Raw genomic sequence first — 21,619 nt, 5'->3', positions numbered from 1 at the left:
TTCTGATGAAGTCATACGGACTCGCAACGTTAATAGTGTTCCTCTCCACAGATGCTATCAGACCTGCTGAGTTTTTCCAGCTATTTTTGTTGTTGTATTAAATAGTTTACTGTCCGTTTGATAAATAAGCTGCACTGCAGCAGGGAGCTTGTCTCTGTACAGACAGAGCATGGTAGCAAAGAAGTTTAAAAAAAAAGAGTTGGAGCGATGCCACACCTTGTTTGACTCCTGTCTTAACCTCAAAAGGGTTTGCACTAGATCTGTTATTAAGGATCACCGCTCGCATTTCATGAAGCGGACGAAAAATGGTAATGAATTTTGGAGGACTTCCACACTTGAGCAGAATCTTTCAGAGTGCCTCGTGACTTAGAGTTGAAGGTCTTTGTCAAGTTAAAGAATGCTATGTAGAGAGGTTGATGTTGTTCATGACATGTGGTTGGCAAGCTGTAAAAATCATGTAAACCGTGGCTCTTGATGGCCTAAACCCACATTGAGATTCGGGGAAGTGTAATGAGTCAACTCAGAAAGGTTCTCATAATGATCTTTCCTGCAATAGAAAGCAGGAAAGTGCCGCTGCAATTTCCACAGTTGAATTTTTCCTCTTTCTTGGATTGTCACAATCATAGCATTCTTGAAATCATTCGGGACTGCCTCTTCATTCCAGATTTATAGGATAAGGGTGTGGAGCTGGAATGCTAGTTCTTGTCCTCCATGTTTAAAAATTTCAGTGAGAATTCCATCACCTCTGGGTGCTTTGTTGTTCTTCATTTATGTGATGGCTTTCATCACCTCCATGGGTGTTGGCGGAGTTCCAAGCTTGTCTCTAACTGGGTTGAAGTTGAAAAAGCTCATCAACAATTGATTCTTGATTGAAAAAGTCTTCAAAATGCTCCCTCCAATGGGCGTTGACATTCTCTTTCCTTGGTCAGATCTACCCTGTCCTTGTGCCTCAGAGGAGCTGTCCTTGAGTAATTGGGCCATAAATGGCGTTTGTTGCAGTGAAAAAGCCATGGATATCATTCATGTCACCAAGATGTTGAATTTCCTTTGCCTTGTTTGCCCATATGTTCTTCATGTCGCTGGTCCACCTTTTGTACCTCAGCCTTTACTTGTCAGTAAGCCAGTTTCTTCTGCTTTGAGTTTGGGTCATTCCGCCAGGTACAGAAAGTCTTGTGCTTACAGTCAATTTGTTGATATCTTGATCATTTTCATCAAGCTAATCCTGATGCTTCATGACAGAAAAATCAAGTGTCTCTTTGCAGGCATTGATGATATTGGAGTTAAGGACATCCCAAGCACTGTGGACACTGTTCTTCTGTTCTTGATTGAAGTTTGAAAGTTTTCCCTAAGGCATTTTGGAATCAGTCTCTTTTGATTGGATCCTTCAGAGCTTCAGCACCGAGAGCTTAGTCATGCTTGGTACAGAAATCTTGGTTATGGTTGTTGGCATCCAGAGTTGGGGCAAATGCACTGACCATGGTGGCAAATTAGCTCCTTGTCAATATGAGATGAAGAGTTATGAGGCGTTTATTTCTTCCAAGAGGGAACTCATGAAGCTGGTTCACAAGTTAATTCTTGATGGCAAATCCAACTCCAAGAACTCTGCATTATTTGGATTTCCCTTTCCAGAACAAAGTACAGCCACCTTGGAGCTCCTTGAGCTGACCCTCTCCAGCTCACTGGGTCTCACTCAGAGCAGTGATGTCAACGTCATATCAGTGGAGTTCTCAGGCTACAAACACAGTGCGACACTCTGGATGTTCATTCACAAGTGTGTCCATGAGGGCCCAGACATTCCAGGTCTCACGCTTTACTACTCTTGTCTTATGTTCGTTTCTACCACAGAAAGTGATCCCTCTGGGCATGGCTATCCAGTCAGGAGAGATGAGGCAGACAATGTTTAGGACACCTTTTCAAGCCCCCACCCCAAAAAGGGGTAGGCAGAGTGGATCCTAAAGATGGCTGCTCAGTACAGTTTCAGCTACCGAAAGGCACCCCCCCCCCACCCCCCCCCCCACCTTGTCCGAGTGCTAGATGACCATCTTGTCACTGTCACCTCCATGCCAGATCGTGAGTAGAAGCTACCAGACAACACAATCCTGCTCCCATCGCCATTTGCTGGTCGCCGAAGAGCTTGGGAGATGTGCTCGGAAAGAAAGACACCTGTGCATGACGTTTTTAGCTTGAAAAACTGTTACACAACCTTGCACAAATGGCAAGGAAACCAAGGCAATTGGAGGTTTCATTCTGCTGCAGCCTTTGTCTGTCAAGCAGCCTTGAGATATTCCAATGTTCTGCCATTGAGGACTTGTCTGCCAGAGCCCCATCTACTGAGTATTTCTAGTGTTTCTGGCAGGCCTTCAAAGTAACCTAAGTGGCCCAGGACATAAGGAGTGCAATCATACTTTACCCTGTTTTGATCGACCCCTTTCTTCCTCAAAGCCCAGTTCTGCGGCAATGACGAAGGGTGGACTTTGGAGCCTGTTGCTTCATAATGCTCCTGTGAAGTGCCTTGGGGCATTTTATTTCATTAAGGCACTATATAAATACAAGTTGTTGTTTGCAAATGTAAACAGATTCCAGTCTCCCAGAATCTGAACTAAACAAGTAATAATATGAAAATGCTTTTAATGAATGGTGAGGGTAGAGGCGCATATATTCAGGCTGCTGGTCAAACATCCTACTGTACAGAAGTTGCAAAGGAGCTTTTAGGCCCTCCTGAACAACTGGATGAGGTCCCAAACAATTTAACATCTCACCTAAGTGATGGCACTGCTGACAATCCCACACTCCTTCAGCTTGGAGCATCAGCCTGCATATGTAAAGAGGTACTTGAACTCACTTTGCCCCGATTCATAGGCACGAACCTTACCAAAGGAGCCTAACTGACATGTCAGCTATTAATGGTTTCAATGGCCTGCAAGTGGATTTAAAGACACAGGAGGAAGACTATACAAGTCATCTCAGTCAGGTATGTGTGAAGGCATTTGAAAGAAGAGTTAAAGAAATACGGGATAAAAAGGAGAACAATTGAACGTGAATGGTAGGATCTGTTTGAAAAGTTAGGGAGATAGCAAAGATGTGAAATAGCTGAAGTCAAGCAGCTGAAGAACTGCAAAAATTTGCACTGAATTTGTTGGAATATTGTAGGACAAAGATAGAAATGCTAGATAAAAAAAGTCGCAGCAGTTAAAAGTGGCAAGCCACAGGAAGTCCGGTATCAGCTTATTAAGCTTTTTAGCATATACAGGTTATAAAATTAGAAAATTGACTATATATTTTAAATACCATATACAACAGATATTGTCGCTGAAATTATGCCATGTTAATAATGGCATAGGAATGCTCAATATATTCATTTTTTTCCCCTGCTATATTAACAGGGACATTGACTCCTATTAAGAACATGTTTCACTGCCTCAGTTTATTTGTGCACAAAGGAATTTCATACTAATTTCTCAAGCACTTTTCTGCTAATATTCAAATAATCTGATTTCAATGCAACTGGTGATGCTTGTTGCTGAATGAGGGAGGATGTCATGTAAATTTTTCTTACCCCAGGAAGGAGAACTGGCTTTGAACAGACACGAATCAGACCTTGATGCACTGAAACAGAATTTTTAAAAAACTTAAAAATAAAACAGTTAACAAAATGTATGCAGGTTAGCTACATGTGAAAACGTTGTCCAATTCATTTTTGTGCAACATCTCTAAGAATAGTCAGAATAATTTTCAAAAGTAGTTTAATATTTTGATTTGGTATTCCTAAATTGTCAAATTTTGGGGGGCATTTTCAATACTTTTGCCATACAATAATTGGACAAATTATTTGTTTTACAAACCTGATGCAGTTCAATAAGTCACCAACATAGCAACAATGAAACTGTTTTCTCAGTACATCAGTAGCTATGTGCTTGTGTAAGCACTAAATTTTCTTGCTCCCAATTTGAACAGCAAAACTTCCCATCCTCATAAATCAACTTTAATTTGGCTCTGCGACAATTGAAACAATTTAAGAAAACAAAATCAAATCATTAAGCTCTTCATTGCTTGCAAAAATGATTCCGACTGTCCTGATAAATTTTGCAAAAAAAAATGCATTTGAGCAATGTTGTCATATGCAGCTGGCCTGAAGGAAACAATAATTCCCAGAAACACCAATTTCTCAGCATCTAACTGTAAACTGCCAGTTATTCCTGCTGGTCTCAATTTAAAATAAACATATTTGCACTGGAAATGCTTCAAAGTTGCTGTTTTTTTGTTGTATAAACAGATTTAGCACAGCTATAAGGATTCGGTAACATGGGGCTACACATGCAATTTCTTTGAAGTAATGAACCTGACTTTCATGCTACTCCGTATTAACAAATCTTGGGGAATACTTTGCCAGTCTAGCTGTGGCCCTTTTCAATATCAGAAGAAGGTCCACAAAACCCAGCAATGCTTGAAAAGATACAAGTCTGCATTTCACCGATGCAGAAAGTACACCGCTGAAGGGGAATTGACAGTTTAATATATTTGTACATGAGGTTTGGTACTCACCTACAGTGCTAATAAAGTTCCAGAGAACAGGGCCCTTTCCTGCAAGGGCAATGAACAGTTTAACTATGGAATGACAACAGACTGGTTGCATCCTCACACTGTACTGTGGGAAGCTGTCTATCTGAACCACCAGTAGACGTTCTAGTACAGAAGTATAAACTCCAGGGATCTGAAAAGGAAAAATAAATCCAGTGATGCATATAAATTAATATGCAAACTTGACAATAAATTATTCCTTCAGAATATTCAAAATGCTGAACAGCAGCATTTTTTTGTTCTGTTATTAGTACTAGAATAAATACAGTTTAGTTTGTATTCCACCATTTAAAAAAGAAAAATCACACTGCAAAGATATTTTTAATCTCTGGTTTAAAAAATGAATTTGCCAATAAATTGGGCACTTCAGTGACTAAAATATTAATTCTACCTATGCTCAACTGTGCACAGGTATTCCATATTGCATGGCACAGAGTAGTCAGATATTGGCTACACCTACAATTCCCCATGTGGAAAGCTTAATATCTTGGCCATGTTGTCAGTGAATGAACCAAGTAGAAGTGGGATTCTGTAATCAACAAGGAGGTGAGAAAATCAGAGATTGGCTCACCTCCTCTCCTGGTGACTGGATCCAGCTTAGCATTGGGATTTTTTTTTAAATTAAGAAAAATAGTGAAAGAGTTACTTGAACTCATCAACGATTTCATAGCTTTGTAACTTTTGCCATTAAATTACAATTTAAACTCAACCTATTATAAAAGTTGAAAAATGCAAATGAAATTTGAACCTAGCATGTCCTCAAAACACAGAAGTGCTACATAAAAAAATAGACAAACATGGGATGGTTATGAAATTTTCCAAAGAAACTAACACTCAAATGCACTTACTTTATCTATGTGGAAGATGACACTTGCAAGAGAATCTAGGAAACTGGGAAGCTGATAAACATTGTCATCTTCTGTGTCTGCCTCAGTGAGATACATCTGTTTACAGCGCTGAATCAGCTCCGTGTACATGAAGTCAACATACTGAGAGTTCACAGCCTTACAGGGCTAAAATCGTAGAAAAAAATAAAATTAAAGAATTTAAGTCTGCATTGGAACTGCACTATTATTTGTGAATTAAATGCAAAAGTACATGAAAATTGAATATACTGATCTTACACTATTGTTTTTCAGCATCTGTTCTGTGCCACCTCTTTGCTCATGCAATCGAAAACTAATTTCACTGTCCCATCCTCTTCCTCTATAGGCCTCTGCTTCAATTATTTAACCAATTTTTCCTTAAAAGATGCAGGTGTTTGTCTCAACCGATCCTTGTCTCAACCGATCCTTATCTCAACAACTTATATAGAACCTTGGTTAAACCAAGGAGTACTGTGAACATTTCTGTCTTCATATTATAAAAAGGACATGGAGGTACTGGAGAAGGAGCAACAAATGTTTAACTTGAATAATACCAGAAGTGAGAGGTGATACCTACTAGGAAAGACCAAATAGACTAGGGCTCTTTTCTCTAGAAAAGAGAAGACTGCGAGTGACTTGATAGAGGTCTTTAACATTAAGAAATTTTGATAGAGTGGACCTAGAGAGGATGTTTTCACTTGCAGGAGAGACCAGAACTAGGGACCTAAATACAAGATAATCACCAGTAACTCCAATAAGAGAAAGTTCTTTCTCCAGAGAGTGGTTAGAATGTGAGACTTGCTAGGTAAGGAACAGTTGAGGTGACTAGCATAGATGTATTTAAATGCAAGCTAGATAAACAAGAGGGGGAAAGGAGCAGAGGGATATATGATGGGGTTAGATGAAGGGGGGGTGGTAGAGGCTTATGTGCAGGATTAACACCAGGATAGATCTGTTGGGCCAATTGGCTTGTTTCTATGTTGTAACTACGTAAAACCATGTTAACCCTCTGCTCATATTTCTTCTAATCTTCCTTACTATTTTAGTGCCAATTTAAAATTGATGACCTCTTGTCAAGGCCTCTCTAATCAAAGAAAATGGTGTTTCACTACTTACCTTGCAAAAACCCTTCATAGTTTTACAGACCTCTATTAAGTGTTTTCTTCATATTCTCTGCTCCAGAAGGAATTGTCCCAGTTAAGTCTCTCCTCAGAACCAGTTTCACAAGCCTGGCATCAACCTGGTGAATCTATGCTATATGCTTTCTAAGGTTTTAAATGTTCTTTTTTAGAATATAGTGCTCTTAACTATGGTTTAGCCAATGTTTCGTACACATTTATCACCGCATTTTAACACTTATATTCCACCCTCTATTTATAAAGCCTTTTTAATGGCATGATCCACCTGTACACCTGCATGTCAGGCAGTAGTGTATTTGATCTCCCAGGTTTCTGCCAACCGTAACTTAGTATCTTTAAATTAACAGAAGAGGGAAGGGGGGTAAATATATGACTGGATGGTTTAGGAGAGAAGGGTTCAACTTCCTGGGACATTGGGACCAGCTCAGGGAGAGAAGTGGTCTGTACAAGATAGACAGGTCTTACCTGATTATTTCGTTATGTGGGAGCGGGGAAAGAAAGTGTGGGCGGCATTTAAATTAATATAGCAAAGGGAGATGATAAAAAAAATGCTGAAAAGAATGCTAATAGGACAAGGAATCTGGAAAGATTAAAGAAAAACCATGAAAGTAAAAAGCAGATCAGAAGAAGAATTAAAAGAATAAAATTTCCAAGCAGACAGAGATCAATTTGAAATTTAGTACAAAGAATCCTGGCTAAGAGATATTTCCTGAATGAAGTGAAAGGTGTAAACAGTGATGCTCTTCAGCAGTCTGTGTTGGGGCCATCAATCATCTCTAAAAATTATCTGAACTCCTATTTTTAAAAATGACAAACCGAGAGGGCATACATAACTGTGAAGATGACTGTAAACAACTGAGGGACACAGGCAGTACAGTACATTGGACGGACAGATATGAAATTTAACGCAATTATTGACGTGATAGTATTTCTTCAAAAGAGCTATCCAATTAGTCTCACTCTCCTGCTCCTTCCTCATAGCCTTGCAAATTTTTCCTTTCAAAGTATTTATCCAATTCCCCTTTGAAAGTTACTATTGAATCTGCTTTCCCATCCTTCCAGGTAGTGCATTCCAGATCAGAACTCACTGCATAAGAAAAAAATCTTCATCTTTCACCTGTTTTTTTGCCATGTATTTATGTACATAAATCAATGATTTTCATTTCACTGATTGGTTTGCGTAAATGTCAGCATGTAGGAAATATTTATGCTGTTTTACAGAGGTTTTTGTCGAGAAGAATGCAAAGGGAAGTAGGAAATACTGATACATTTTAGAAGGAGAAAAAAGGAGAAGGCATAAACATTAAATGATAAAACTAACTGGTAGAAGGATTACAACACCAGAGAGAATCTTTAACAATGGGAGGACAAATCGATCAACTGATTTAAAAAGCTCAAGGGATACTAGGTTTAGTAAACAAATAAATGCATATAGCACTAAAGCAGAGTTAATGCTCAATCCATTCAAATCATTGGTTAGGCTGTAATCGGAATACCATGTTCAGTTTTGGGCTTGAGAGAGAAAGTCAGGCACAGAGAAGTTACAGAAGAAATTGGCTAAGATGATGTCAAGAATGAGTATCTTACTAACTATGAGGAAAGACATGAGAAATTAGGACTCTTTTCATTAGAACAAACAAAATTGAAAGGAGATCTGAAAGAAGTATTCAGATTAAAAGGAGCTTCAATAAAGGTAAATAGGAAGAAAAACTTGATGTTGCTTACATAACTTGTGTATTGCAATTGTTTTCTTCCATAAGTCAGAACTGAGAAATTAACAACTTACATTTATATAGCACCTTTAAAGTAATACAACATCCCAAAGTGCCTCACAGGAGCAGGTGAATAACTCTATAATTGCAATGAGAAACCAGGTGAAATGAATCACAGTATGAAGCTAACTATCTTCCAATTATGAATGGGCTGGGATTGAAACTACAGCCTTCATTAATTTTAGCAAAATGATTACCCTGTATCTTAAACATATTAATGGAAATGTAAATTAGCAAAAATATGATTGCTTTGCTTATTTTATCAGTATTAACCCAATTCTTGATTGATTTGTACCTGCAGGAGGGGAGGGGAACTTCCTGTAAGTTGACACAATATATTAATGAGACTCTCAATGAATATATTCTTGCTTTTATACAAATGCTTATTTCTAATTTGATATGATTGGTTAGTGCAGTGAAAAGTAGCTATTTCTTTAGCTCTGTTAATTTGTTAATTATATATTAATTGTGGTTAGTTGTAGGCAAGTGGTGGGCATTGAATGGAAATTCACTTGTACGTCTATAAATAGACACAGACAAACTGTGGCTATTGGGTTAGAAGGCACTTGCTTGTAATCTATAACTGTGCAAATAAATGCTTTTTAAAGAAATGTGTAAAGATTGGTTTCACCAACTGGTTTTCTCGAATATAACAAATATCAAGCACTCCAAGTCCATATGCACCAAACAAGAAATGAGGGTAAAGTTTCTCTTCACAATTCTTGTACATTACAATCAAACACTCCTTTGGCATCTAAGACTGCTGTTTAACACAAGCACATATTATTTGTGGAATTCTAGTATACCAACTGCACTGCTGTTGTCCAAGTAATTTTCAGTTCAACTACTGCAATTGTCAGAGAAGCAACTTTCATTCCATCACAACTCACTAATCAAGAATGGCTTCCAGTCTACAACACTCTACACTTTTTGTATTATAATAAAATTTGGTAATGTTTATGAAAACACTTCTCTCGTTTCTATGCTTTGTCATGTTATACATACAAAATAATGGTTTATATAACAAGTTAAAAAAGTGAAACATACAGCTGCAAAAAGTCCATATCCTCGTATGGCTATGGAAAGCTCCTTAATGCTTGATTCCATTGTCCGGATGATCTCATAAAATTGTTGCATGAAGTACTGTAACTTATCTGTGTGTAAATGAGCATTTTCTGCCACTTGTAATGCAATCTGTATATGGGAAGGATAAGACCACAATGGGTTAACAATTTGTGTACACTGCCGCAGGAGTTGCTATCACAATGTTGCATGTAGATATATCTATAGATAAGACTACTGGCAGTCATAATGTCCCACTTACATTCTGCAAAATTAGACTGGGAATTCAACTGAAGGTACTCAAGAAGTTAAAGGTTTTTTAAAAACTAAAACCAACTTCAATGGAAAAGAAAATCAGGCAGTGTGTATAATGGCAGTTGATCCAATATCAGCCACTATGCAAAAGTTGAAAGTCCTGCCCATTATCTGAAGATGGGACAAAATCGCACAGACCTCAAACACTCTGGCAATGATTAAATGTTTCTTCAAAAAAAAAAATCAAAGCCACTATCACAATAACCAGAAAAGTGTGTTGTGTCAACAATTTCTATGTCATCAGAATTACCAATGAAAAAGTTAACACAAAAATAGAAGACTGATTTATTGCAAATTAGTTTCAATATAGAGGTGTGAGGTGGTACATTTTGGTAGGCAAGGATAAGGAGGACATATACTTCTTGGAAAATAAGTGTCTACATGGAGCAGAGGAATCTGGAAGTACAGATATGCAAATCACAAATTAGCAATGCAGGTTAATAAGGTCATAAAAAGCAATAAGATACATGCTCGAAAGATAGAATTGAAAAGCAAGACAAATTGTGCTATTTACAGCACAGAACAATGGTTAGGCTGCACTTGAAGTACGGCAAACGGGTCTGGTCTCCATGTTAGAAAGATGAGTTAGGAGCACTGAAGAAGGTGCAAAAAAGATTTAGTAGAATGATACTAGAACTGAGAGATTATAGCTAGCAGGAAAGATTGAACAGGTTGGGGCTCTTTTCACCAGGAATGAGAAGGCTGAGGAGTGGTCAGATAAAGTTCTTTAAGGTTATGAAGAGATTTGATAAGCGAGAATGTAGATCAGGACTCGCTACAATGAGTCAGTGGGATAATCCTCCATCATTTATGGGAAGTTAGATGTGTATATGAGGGGAAAGAAATAGAAGGATATGTTAATGGAGTTTCTGAAGAAGGTGAAAGAGGTTTGGTCGGGGGGGTTCAAGTCCAGCATAAAACCAGCTGGTTGGAATGACTCATTTCTGTGCTGTAAAACGATTCAATTATTACAGAATGTTTTAAAGGACACACTGCATCATATTTTTAGTTATATTTAAATGAAACAATGCCTCTCCACTTCTTGCAATTTATAACAAATTTTCTGAAGGAACCAAGATATGCGGCCAGCTGATGGCATCACTCCACAATTCCCGGTAAGAGCAAGTTCGATCGAAAATATTTTGATTAAATATGTACTTATGCTAAATGTGCTATTTTCAAACACTCCATAAGAAAACTGTAGTAATTAAATGAGAATTAATTACCTCTTTAAGAAAACTTTCAAGGGCAGCATAGCCAGCTTTTTTAACTTCCATATTTGAATGGCCACACCATTTCGACATCATTTCAAACAGTGTTTGGTAGCTATCCATGAGGAAGGTGCTGAACTGGGTTGCATGCAATGTGAACAAGCGTAACCCGGCTTAAAAAAGAAAAAAAGTTGAACTACTGAGCATCCCACAGGGACTTATATTAGAATACCTCTTCACAGCCAGTTACAACTGTAGCAACTGCTTAATCCACAAATTTGTAAGCATGTCTCAAAACAACCAAGTTAAACAGAGAGAGGAATCAATGGTTAGATGGAAAAATATACCCAGTGATGTGATGCTGAACCATACAGGCCATGACAGTGCCAGATTCAATCCCTGGTATGCATTACATGGGTAAATAGGTTGGTAATTGGGACACTGCAATCAGCTTCATATACAGTGCAAAAAAAGGATCAACATTTTCCTCTCTTGACCACTATCATGTGATTCTGCATGCAAAAAAATCCAATGGGGACAGGATCAACTGTATGGCATTTACGCTGAAACAGTTGGTCAAAATTAAATTTTCCTCTGAAATCAAACAGTTTAGATGTCAAATAGTTATTGTATCAATTTGGAAAGGTTATATATCAAAAATATCTTACCCAAAGGAACAGCATATCTCTTTCTGTCAGCCTATCAAAAGAAACACAATATGTTAGAATATACCATCCTGTATTGTTATTGGCTGGAAACAGTCTTCTTCCATGCCTAGAGTCGCAAGGCAGTCCGTTTTTTGCAACTGCTTTTACATCCAACAGATCATTTACCCAGTTGCTTTTAGTAATGAAAACCTCTTTTTATGAGGGCAGGTTGTTAGCCTAATTAGGGACAACTGGCTCGATGCAATGGTACAGTGGTGGGGGAGGACAGGGGGAGCGTGGCACTCATAATTCCACTCCTACCAGACAAGAACTTGGTATCCTGTTTTCTGGAGCAATAACCCACTTCTACCTAGTGCTCTAATGGATGCCAGTCCAGTACTCTAACTGAAACTCTCATTTCCTCAAAAAAGACTGTTTGGAATGAGGCTCAAACCTATACCCTTCTGACTCAGAGGTGGGAATTGTACCTGTGAGCCAAGGTTCGCTCCAACTGGCAACAGTACATGTGGGTAATGGTATACTGCTGTGCATGATGTGTTTTACAATGCCAATACTCATTTTAGCATTCATCTTTGCCTTGTACCAAAATAATCACTAGCTTAACAACCCACTAATTAATATGTGTGCATCCTTTGCCTACTACCAACATCAGATCTGATATTATTTCCCATTCATTAATCTGTAGGCAAAAATGATTAGAGCAGGGAGAATCAAGAGAAAACCACCAAAATTGTAAAAACAACCAAAATTGTAAAATCAACAAAACCCTTCATACGGTTATTCAAGAAGTTATTGCAAAGCTAGGACAAACAAACCACAGCACTGATGAGTCCAAGGTGATCAAATTAAGGCAAAAGCATTAGATGCAGTGCTCTCAAATACTTTGTCATTTCATAGGCTTGAATTCAAAGCTATTTTGCTTTTTTTTAAATAAAAAATCTTTTGATTAAAGGAGATACAAAAAGAGAAACATGACAGTAAAAATTACAATGCTCTGGACTAGATTACATCAGCTCATTTTGTGCCAAATCTCACTGAAGCCTTTTTTTCCTCCTTATGTATTTTTATACAGCAGATAACCTTGGATCACACACACCAGTTCCCAACTTGGCCTTACATCAATTACCAGTAAATGGACTGATGCAGCTTTTCAGTTTCCTCCTCCTTCCAGCAACCTGGATGAGATTAGGAATTCACTCCATCAGGAAACATGAAAATGTGGCAGAACACGAGTGCATGAACATTAGGTGCTCCATTCGTTTTTCATTAAGTGTTCCTTATTGGCTTCTGGGCAAGAATCATGGATTACTTTTAAGTTGTAACTAATTAAAACAAAATCAAAAATCTAACTAAACTTCTCAAGCTCAGGCTTTTACATTTGCGAGATGCAAAATCTTTACAGAAAGTGAAAAGTAAATTATCCTACTGCTGTGGCACTATGCTAAACATTTTATTTTGTCCATCACTGACATAATATAAAGTTGTCCATACTGCATGTAAAGCACACTTTGGGAAAGTAATATCTTCACATGTCAGTTACTCAGTTGCATTACGGTCTCAAATTAGTGTCCCACTACCATGTTGGTGCTTCTTAAACTTCTTAGGTCCTTGGGCCAAATTATGTCTGAATCAATAATGATATTTCTGCTCCAAGATTTCTCAATTCTCCCAATGCAATGTTTAACCTTTAATCAGTTATCCTTCTAGTTAATGGGCATTTTTCTACACACAACATATAGCATTATAGAACTAACCTGCAAATTTATGGCTTTCATTGCACAATCAAAAATATCCTTTGACGTCCTTGGATCTAAAAAGGTACATTTGCAAATAGTTACTTTTTTCCCCCACATTGCTGGAATGCATTAAAAATTTATATACACAATTTCAACAAGGAGCTCACCTTCCTCTACAGATTTAGTGAAGTTTACCATAAGTGCTATTAACCCTCTAAGGCATCCCGATACCACCAGAAGTTTGGGCTCTCTTGTTGCAGAGGTCATCTGATAGATTAGAAATAGTAAAGACATTTTTAAAGAAAGGTTTAACAATTTTTCAACAAAAATGAAACCAAGAGCATCTTCCCCATTGAGCTACTGTCTTAAAACAGTTGTTTACCATGATATTTTCTACAACAGCAGCAGATTGACTGAAAGACATATTACTCCTGTCCTTACGAAATAATGTATCCTCCAAATTACTTTGGGCAAAACTTTGAGAGATTGGCAATACATTGAAAAGACTCCCCTAAATTGTTTTTTTCTATTACATAACCAAGAAATAGGCAATAACAGAGGGTAGGTAATTTCTTATATCTGTTAGAAAGAAGGCTTAGTTAATTTTTTTTTACCTTTCCACTGAGCAATGGTTGAAAACAAAATCTTACATAAAACAAACAGAAAGATTTCAAACTCACCTGGGTTTTCAACTCACTTAAGTAAGCACGATAAAGTTTTTCTGAATTATCAAGCATTTCAGTCGGCTGTACTTCTGATAGTACACCCAACAGCTCATATATCTTCTCCAACACTATGAAGACAAGTCATTTAAAATAAATATTAATACAATCACCAGTACTTTGCACAAATATTTACATAAATGTGATTGTTAGGTATGTTAAACAGCAATAAACAGGTAGGTTCCAGATAAAGGAAACAGATAAACCTATAAACACTGGAGACCAGAGATTGCTGTCCCATCAAATCTTGCCCATTAAGGTGAGTGATGTTCTAGTGCTGAGAATTTTTAAAAATTCTTTCATGGGATGAGGGTGTCGCTGACAAGGACAGCATTTGTTGCCCATACCTAACTGCCCTTGAAATGAGTGGCTTGCTAGGGCCATTCTGGAGGGCAGTTAAGAGCCAATTACATTGCTGTGGATCTGGACTCGCAGGTAGACCAGACCAGATTCCTTCCCTAAAGGGCGTTAGTGAACCAGATGGGTTTTTATGACAATTGATAATAGTTGTTCTGGTCACCATCACTGAGACTAGAGGCGGGATTTTCCACACCCGCCCGCCACTGGGATCATCTGTCCCACCTTGTCAATGGGCTTCTGGCTGGGGCGCCGCCTCGCATGTGGCGGGTCCCTCCCAGAACAGGGCCGGAAAATCCCAGCCTAGATTTCAAATCCAGACTCATTAATTGAATTTAAATCCTACCAGCTGCTACGGTAGAATTTGAACCCATGTCACAAGAACATTAGCCTGGACCTCTGGACTATTAGTCCAGCGACGATAGCACTACACCATCGTCTCCCCCAAATGGAGACACTTTCCAATGACCATCATGTTATCTGTTTCCATTTCCCATGCTAAACATCCCATTCCCTCTCTGAGTAACACTGCTTGTTCCGACAGCAATAAACATTCTTAAATCAACTACGGTACTGATGAATTATAACATGGGCCTCTACTGTATTATCCTATCTACATTAACTAAATCTCTGCATGGCCCTCCACCTTCCCCTACTGCACTGGCATGTCACATCCTTTTCTTTCAACCTGTCTTTATTGCTCTCTAACAGGAAGACTTGATAGTTCTCTCTGTTCCCGTAAAGGAATTGCGACCACTATACATCGCTTTAAATGCCTGTAACATTGCATTTCACCAGGGATCTTTGAGAAGGTTTCCACTGTATAATGGCAGTAGTGCAGAAAACAGACACTAAAACGGTCAGACTACAGGTGATGAACTGCCACATTTTGTTTCTTTTCTCTTGCTTGATTTTACTAAAATATAATGGGGATAGCAACTGGCAAATTTTTTTTTTAAATCTGCAGCTGCTTGCTAAGACTCAATTTGTGTGGATACTCAGTTTAAAAAAAACACTACGGATCAGAAATGTGTTGCTTTTGGTGCTTCTCAGGAAAAATGTTTAAAAAGAAATGCAAGCAAACGTACCTGTGTCTGGAAGTTTGCTCTTCTGTGCTAATTCCCCATAGAATTTGTTGAATATTTCTCCAGTTTTAAATTCTTGAAGACAGGTTTTACTGCGCAACAACTGAAATTTCATCATAATGTTATTTAACCTTTTTTTTTTAAATAAAAAAAGCAAATTACACTACAGTTATTATAAGTGCTGCATTTATACTTCAAGTTAGTTTTTGGCATAATGAGACTTGCATAAATAACAAGACTCTAACCCATCACAGCATAATCAGTGTTGCACTGGAGCTGATGGCCAAATCTTACAGCCAAAACACAGTACCAATGGGGTAGTTTCCACCTAATGCTGTGTGACAGGCATTTAACATGAAATGCCTGTCACCACGTCACCTACAGATGTAGGTAAATACTTGAACATTTTAGATGGATTTTCCCACTGATGTAGCCTGACATCACTTTCCTGGCATTTTGAGATGGACTATTACAGTTAGCTATAACAAATGTATTAAATCTTATGCTTCCAACTTTAAGCTTAAGTCTATGCTCCAAGTTTAAGAAACTTATTCCTTACTCGTTTTTCCTAGTCTTCCACTATCCATTTTACAAGTAAAATCTATATCCATAAAAATTGTAACCAATCAGCACAAGTGTGGCAGCTACTTTTCCTTCCTTTTAGTTTTGCTGTCCTCATGGTGAGAAATACTATTGCTGATGAATGGAACAAATTTTAATTTCAGGCATCAGGCATTAGCACTAAGAATACTCTAAGTATAGTAAAGCCAAATGCAGAGTAAAGCTCTCACTGTTCATCCCAACATTCATCAGCTGCACAAACCATGATGAAATGAATGCGAAGTTAATCTGCTAAAATAGTATTGGTTATGGGTGAATATAAGCTAGGAAACAGCAAGAACTTTCTGACCTTCTCTGAATATTTCCATGGAAAATTTACTGCACAACTGAAATTGGTAGACAAGGCCTCGTCTCAATACTTTATCATCAGAATGGTGCCTCCGACACTGCAGCATTCCCTGAGTACTGCACTGAGTATCTGCCTAAAGTATGTGCTGATGGAGGGGATTGAATACATAACCTTCTGATCCAGAAGCAAAGGAGCCAACTTAACCAAACTGATCCTAATGCTAGAAGATAAATTTTCATCCTCATCATAATAATAATAGATAATAATAGTGCAACACTCAAAGAATTAACATTTATTCCTTAATTGTAATCCATACTTATTTAAAGACAGATTTAAAAAAAAAACTAAGATAATTAATTGCCTGTGAAACACACCTAACAATGAATGAAATGAGACAAAAGTACCCTACCACAAGAAGGAGGTCTAAGGCAGCAACTTTACATTTTGCAGCCCTTTCTTTGGTGTACACCACGAGACAAACTTCCTAAGAAAATAAAGAAAAACATTATACATACAGAATTTTCTCTTTCACACAATCATTTCTTGTAATAATATGCCAGTAAATGTATTCAATATAATAGCGGCTCAAAACTTTTCTGCAGGTTTTCCTACAAGCAAGAAATTTCAAGAGTAAGTTTGTATGATCTCCAATATTTATTCCCACATGAAAAATGTAACTCTTTTGAGTACAAACACGTTTCCATCTGTTTTTCAGATTAAGTTACATTGTTTCATAGTTTGCCATTGTGAGATTTGAACTCTTGATAATCTTTTAAACGAAAACCAAATCAACAAAATTGGGATAAATCAGGCACAGCCCCTAATTCAGGTCAGCAGTAAAACCAAGAACAAAGTTTAAAGGAAAAAGCATGGTCAACTGCTATCAGCTCTTTTGAGTACAAACCCATTTCCATCTGTTTCAGATGAAGTTACATTGTTTCATAGTTTGCCATTGTGAGATTTGAACTCTTGATACTCTTTTGAGTAAACCTGTTTCCATCTGTTTCAGATGAAGTTACATTGTTTCATAGTTTGCCATTGTGAGATTTGAACTCTTGATAATCTTTTAAATCTTTTAAATTTTGAACTCTTGATCTTGGGGTTACAAACCCAGTACCATAACCACTTGGCTATTTAGGCCAAGCCACATGAAAAATGTAATTACTGTTCTTTCCCTCATCAATAATAAGGATCCAATTACATTTAATTGGATCAATTCCAACTAATTCAGTTTATTCAGTTCCAACCAGTATCATGCTTTAAACAATAGATAGCATAATCTGGTACTAACTCTGCTCCACACCACATCCATCCTCACCCCAAACGAGTAAAAGGAGCTCATGAATTCCTTTGTCTTCAAAGATAAAGACCATTTGTTCAGGTGCACAATAAAGTCCGCATTGCATCATCAGAGAAGAGCCTCTGAAAACTGCTATCAGACCAAAATGGATGCCTCTCCTGTTTCCTCTCATACTCTTTCCCACTAAGCCAAACATCCCCCAAGATTCCCTCTACCTTAGCCCCGAATCCAAGTCATTCTCTAGTTTTTCTCCATGCTGGCCCATCATCCAAATTCACATCATCCATATGATCCAGTTCATGTCCCTTAATCTCATTTCCAATAAATGACTCTCTACCCAACTTCTCTTCTTGACTCCCAAACAAGCTAATATTGTAAATGATCCCCTCTCCTCTCAATTCCCTCAGATTGTTCTCTCCTTTTCAGAACCACCATCATCACTCACATCCTCATTAAAAATAATACACACTCAACCCCTATGTCCTTGTGAACTATTGCTCTGTCTCCAACCAACCTTCTCTCTGTAATTGTGTTGTCACCTCTAAAATCCATTCCACTTCCCAGAAATTGCATTTGAACCTCTTCAATCAGGTTGCAGCCCCTCCCATAATACCAAACACAAACTACATTCTCTCTGAATGTGACCATGGTGCATTGTTCCTCATCATTCTCTCTGCAGTTTTTTAGATCACTGACCACACCACCCTCCTCCAAAACCTTCCTTCTACTGTCCACTTCAGTGGAACTGCCCTTGCGAGGTTCCATTTATAGCTACCTGGTCAATCTGAGCATTGCCAGAAATTGCTTCTCTTCCACCCTTTGCCTCAGTATCTCTGAGATTCCCCCTAAAGAATCTATCCTTGATCCCCTCACAATTACATGCTCCTCCCTGGTTATCATTTGAAAATGTGGGGTCAGCACCCACATGTATACCAACAGTGACCAGATTTACCTTTCCACAACCTCTCGCAATCCCTCAAATGCTTCTGTGATGTCAAACTGTTTGTAATCCAGTCTTGAATGAGGCCCAATTTACTTCAGCTAAACACTGGAAAGATTGAAGCCATCACCTTCAGACTCACTACAAACTGTACACTTTCCAACAATTCCTTCCTCCTCCCTGGCCACAGAGATTGAACCAGACCACTGCAACCGAGGCATTCTATTTGACCCTGAGCTGAGCTTCCAAGTTCATACCCACTCCATCACAAAGATCGTTTACTTCCATTTCTGTAATATTACCCATTATCCACCCCTCCAACTCAGCCCATCTGCCACAGGGGCAATTACCCACACTTTTGTCACCTTCACCTGCGATAACTACAATGTTCTGCTGGTCAGACTCCCAGCTTCCATCCTCTATAAACTTCAGTTCATCCAAAATTGAACTGGCCCATCACTTCTGTTCTCATTGGCCCATATCAACTCCTAGCCTCTGCCTCCAGCCCCAAACACCTCAAATTTAAAATTCTCAACTATTTGTTTAAATCCCATGATTGTCTTGCCCCTCTCTATATCTGTAACTGCACCTCCAATAAGCTCTCTGCTCCTCTGACTCTGCCCTTTTTCTGCATTCCCCTCTCAGCAAAAAGATTTGATTGGAAAGTAGTGGTGTTTCTATCTAAAGATATCATATTGACAAACATGATTGAATTTTTTGAGGAAGTAACAATGAGGTTTGATAAGAATAGTGCATTTGATGTGGTTCATGCAGATTTTAGTGAGGCTTTTGATAAGGCCCCACATGGCAGACTGGTCATGAAATTAAAAGCCCAGGAATCCAAGCTGGATCCAAAATTGGCTCAGAGGCAGAAGTAAAGGGTAATGGTCAATGGGTGCGTTTGTGACTAGAAGGCTGTTTCCAGTGGGGCTCTGCAGTTCTCAGTACTTGGTCCCTTGCTTTTTGTGGCATCTGCTAATAATTTGGACTTGAGTGTAAGGGTATGATTAAGAAATTTGCAGATGATACAATAATTGGCTGTGTGGTTGATAATGAAGCTATAGACTGCAGAAAGGTAACAATGGGTGGAAGAGTGGCAAATGAAGTTCAATCCAAAAAAGTATGAGGTGATGCATTTGGCAATGTGAAGGTATAGAATATAAGAGCTGGGGGGTTATGCTGTAAATATATAAAACACTAATTAGGCCATCGCTAAGTACTAAATGCAGTTCTGGTCACCGCACTAGAGTAAAGATGTGATTACACTGGAGAAGGTACAGAGAAGATTTACAAGGACGCTGCCTGAACTAGGGAATTTTAGCTATGAGAAAAGATTGGATAGGTTTCAAGTTGTTTCCTTTGGAACAGAGAAGGCTGAGGGGAGACTTAATCGGAGTGTATAAAATAAGGGATCTAGATGAAGTGGACAGAAGAGCCTACTCCCTTGGTTGAGGGGCCCATACCAGGGAACGTAGATTTAGGGTATTAGATAGGTGGTTATGAGGGGAAGCTCGTTCACGCAAAGGGTGGTAGGGGTCTGGAACTCACTGCCTGAAAGAGTGATAGAGACAGAAACCTTAAGGCATTTAAAAAGTAGAAGGATACACACTTGAAGTGCCATGACCTACAAGGCTATAGACCAAGAGCTGGAAAGTGGGATTAAGCTGGATGGCTCCTGGTCGGTCAGATGGTATGGACACAAACCGAATAGCCTCCTTCAGTGCTGTAACTTTCTATGATTCTACTACTTACCTTTCTAATGTCTGCAATTCAAATTTAGCTTAGGGCAGATCCTATAGGTTCAGTTTAGGTTTCATTTTCTGGAATTCCACACATTCCCCCCAATGCTCTGCCTCTTTTCTTGGCACTCCTCCTTAAAGACTCTCCTTAAAACTTACCTCTTGAACAAGGCTAGAAAACCAATAGCTGAGTTGATTGTTTTCATTCCCTAAGCAGGCTGCTGAACTGCACAAGTCCTTTTATGTTTAATCCAGAGTGTATTTGCACACAGGCTTATTTAAAAGTTATGACACAAAATCCCTTACCTTGATTTCAAGTGCATATGGTCCAACTGTCTCTTTAATCTTTTCAACAAATGCAGTAATTAACTTCAAAACTTCTTCTCTACAATCCCGAAACTGGAAATCCAAATAGATTTTCTACTAAGTATATTACATAATAAATTTACAAAACTGAAAAACCTTAAGAACACATTTATCTATTGAGATATTAGCCTAGACTCAGTGACAGAATGCTCATTTCTGAGTCTGAAGGTTATGGGTTCAAGTCCCAAAATCTAAAATCAAAATTGAGGACAAAAATCTAGGCTGACACTCCAGTGCAGTACTGAGGGAGTGTTGTACTGTCAGAGGTGCCAGCTTCCAAATGAGAAGTTAAATTAAGGCTCTGCCTGCTTTCTCATGTGGACATCAAATATTTTATGACGCTATTTTAAAGAACAGCAGGTTCTCCCTGGTGCCCTTCCTAATATTAATCCCTAAAAAAGAAGAGATGGTGGTGTAGTGGTAATGTCACTGGACGAGAAATCCAGAGGTCCAGACTGCTTTGGGGACACAGGTTCAAAGCCTACCAAGGCAACTGGTGGATCTTAAATTCAATTAATAAATCTGGAATATAAAGCTGGTCCAGCAATGGTGACCATGAAATCACTGTCAATTGTTGTAAAATCCCAGCTAAGTCACTAATGTTCTTTGGGAAAGGAAATCTGCCATCCTTACCCAGTCTGGCTTCATGTGACTCCAGACATACAATAATATGACTGACTTTTAACTGCCCTCTGAAATGGCCTAGCAAGCCACTCAGATCAAGGGCAATTAGGGGTGGGCAACAAATGCTGGCCTTGCCAGCGACGCCCACAGCCCATGAAAGAATAAAAACAGATTACCTGGCCATTATTACATTGCTGTTTTGCAGTGTCTAAATTAGCTGCCACATTTC

General features: G+C 38.5%; 1 protein-coding gene across 8 annotated transcripts in view; it reads right to left on the bottom strand.

Annotated features, from left to right (window-relative positions):
* prkdc (protein kinase, DNA-activated, catalytic subunit) overlaps positions 1-21,619 on the bottom strand; it is a 243,012-nt gene that overhangs the window by 214,282 nt on the left and 7,111 nt on the right. For 6 of the 8 annotated variants that reach the window (XM_041189174.1, XM_041189177.1, XM_041189175.1 and 3 more), the window contains exons 3-14: positions 20,707-20,799; positions 16,831-16,905; positions 15,515-15,614; positions 14,028-14,140; positions 13,515-13,614; positions 13,366-13,421; positions 11,612-11,642; positions 10,959-11,116; positions 9,403-9,549; positions 5,427-5,591; positions 4,543-4,711; positions 3,557-3,606 (exon numbers count right to left, since the gene is read on the bottom strand). In XM_041189174.1, the coding sequence (XP_041045108.1) occupies positions 3,557-3,606; positions 4,543-4,711; positions 5,427-5,591; positions 9,403-9,549; positions 10,959-11,116; positions 11,612-11,642; positions 13,366-13,421; positions 13,515-13,614; positions 14,028-14,140; positions 15,515-15,614; positions 16,831-16,905; positions 20,707-20,799 (1,257 nt within the window). Of the gene's footprint in view, positions 1-3,556; positions 3,607-4,542; positions 4,712-5,426; positions 5,592-9,402; positions 9,550-10,958; positions 11,117-11,611; positions 11,643-12,728; positions 12,787-13,365; positions 13,422-13,514; positions 13,615-14,027; positions 14,141-15,514; positions 15,615-16,830; positions 16,906-20,706; positions 20,800-21,619 lie in introns of those variants that run through there. The other 2 variants (XM_041189181.1, XM_041189180.1) reach the window with 2 other exon arrangements.

This window comes from Carcharodon carcharias, chromosome 6 (assembly GCF_017639515.1).
Source record: "Carcharodon carcharias isolate sCarCar2 chromosome 6, sCarCar2.pri, whole genome shotgun sequence".
NCBI classification, from domain to species: domain Eukaryota; kingdom Metazoa; phylum Chordata; class Chondrichthyes; order Lamniformes; family Lamnidae; genus Carcharodon; species Carcharodon carcharias.
Note: the sequence above shows the minus strand (reverse complement) of the source record. Positions and strands in the feature narration are given on the sequence as shown.